Source organism: Galeopterus variegatus, unplaced genomic scaffold (genome assembly GCF_000696425.1).
Source record: "Galeopterus variegatus unplaced genomic scaffold, G_variegatus-3.0.2 Scaffold10525, whole genome shotgun sequence".
In the NCBI taxonomy this organism is placed as follows: domain Eukaryota; kingdom Metazoa; phylum Chordata; class Mammalia; order Dermoptera; family Cynocephalidae; genus Galeopterus; species Galeopterus variegatus.
This window is the reverse complement of record NW_007736636.1, coordinates 33,977-34,714: the sequence shown is the minus strand read 5'-3', so window position 1 is coordinate 34,714 and position 738 is coordinate 33,977. Positions and strand designations below refer to the sequence as shown.

General features: G+C 33.3%; 1 protein-coding gene across 1 annotated transcript in view; it reads right to left on the bottom strand.

Moving 5' to 3' along the window:
• The window catches only part of LOC103610057 (dynein heavy chain 8, axonemal), a gene marked incomplete at both ends in the record, with an annotated part of 55,510 nt that overhangs the window by 24,171 nt on the left and 30,601 nt on the right, over positions 1–738 (bottom strand). Inside the window, one exon of the mRNA XM_008594294.1 lies at positions 408–571. Coding sequence (XP_008592516.1) covers positions 408–571 — 164 coding nt within the window. The remainder of the gene's footprint in view (positions 1–407; positions 572–738) is intronic.

The window sequence follows — 738 nt, the reverse complement described above, 5'->3', positions numbered from 1 at the left end:
TATTTTATAGAGGAGGAAACTGAGGCTCAGAAATATGACTGAATTTTAACTTTAGTGGGATTGCTTAACTTTAATGGGGTGAAACCAGATTTCACCATGCAAAACCTACACATAGCCCCCAATTTTTAGAAAATATACACAACTAAAATTTGCCTCTGAATTTTATCAACTCTCTGATGATGTGGCGATTTATAAAGATGCACTGTTGACATAATACTCAAATAAATTGGCAGAGCAATTTTTTCGGGCAACCGACAGGTAGGAAATGATATCAATGCTTCGCAATCCCCACAGCAAATTAAAACTAATACTCCTTACTCTACTGTTCTCAATAGATAATGCAAGAATTAATCTAGTAGAATAAACTTCTTATTTGCACATTTAAGCTCAAGTGCTGTAATATACACCTGTCTGCAATTACTCTGTTGCACTCATGTTTGAAAAGTGACAGGAGAACAGTGATTGAATCACACTCCTCAGCTTTTATGGTTAACATTCCTTGCCAGATTCTGGAAAGATCTCGAAGATTGAAGATGTAATGAAATTTAGAAGGAGTTGGCAGCATCTTCAGCTAGAAATGAAAAAAAATTTAATCCTCTCAATTAGCTTCCAGATAAAACTAAAAGTAGAATTGCTTTTAGAACTATTTTATCTCACAAATAGTATTTTAGATGAAATAGGCTGAGTAAATAATCAACATTAAGTTCATATTTTTTCTCATAGCACTGACAGAAAAAA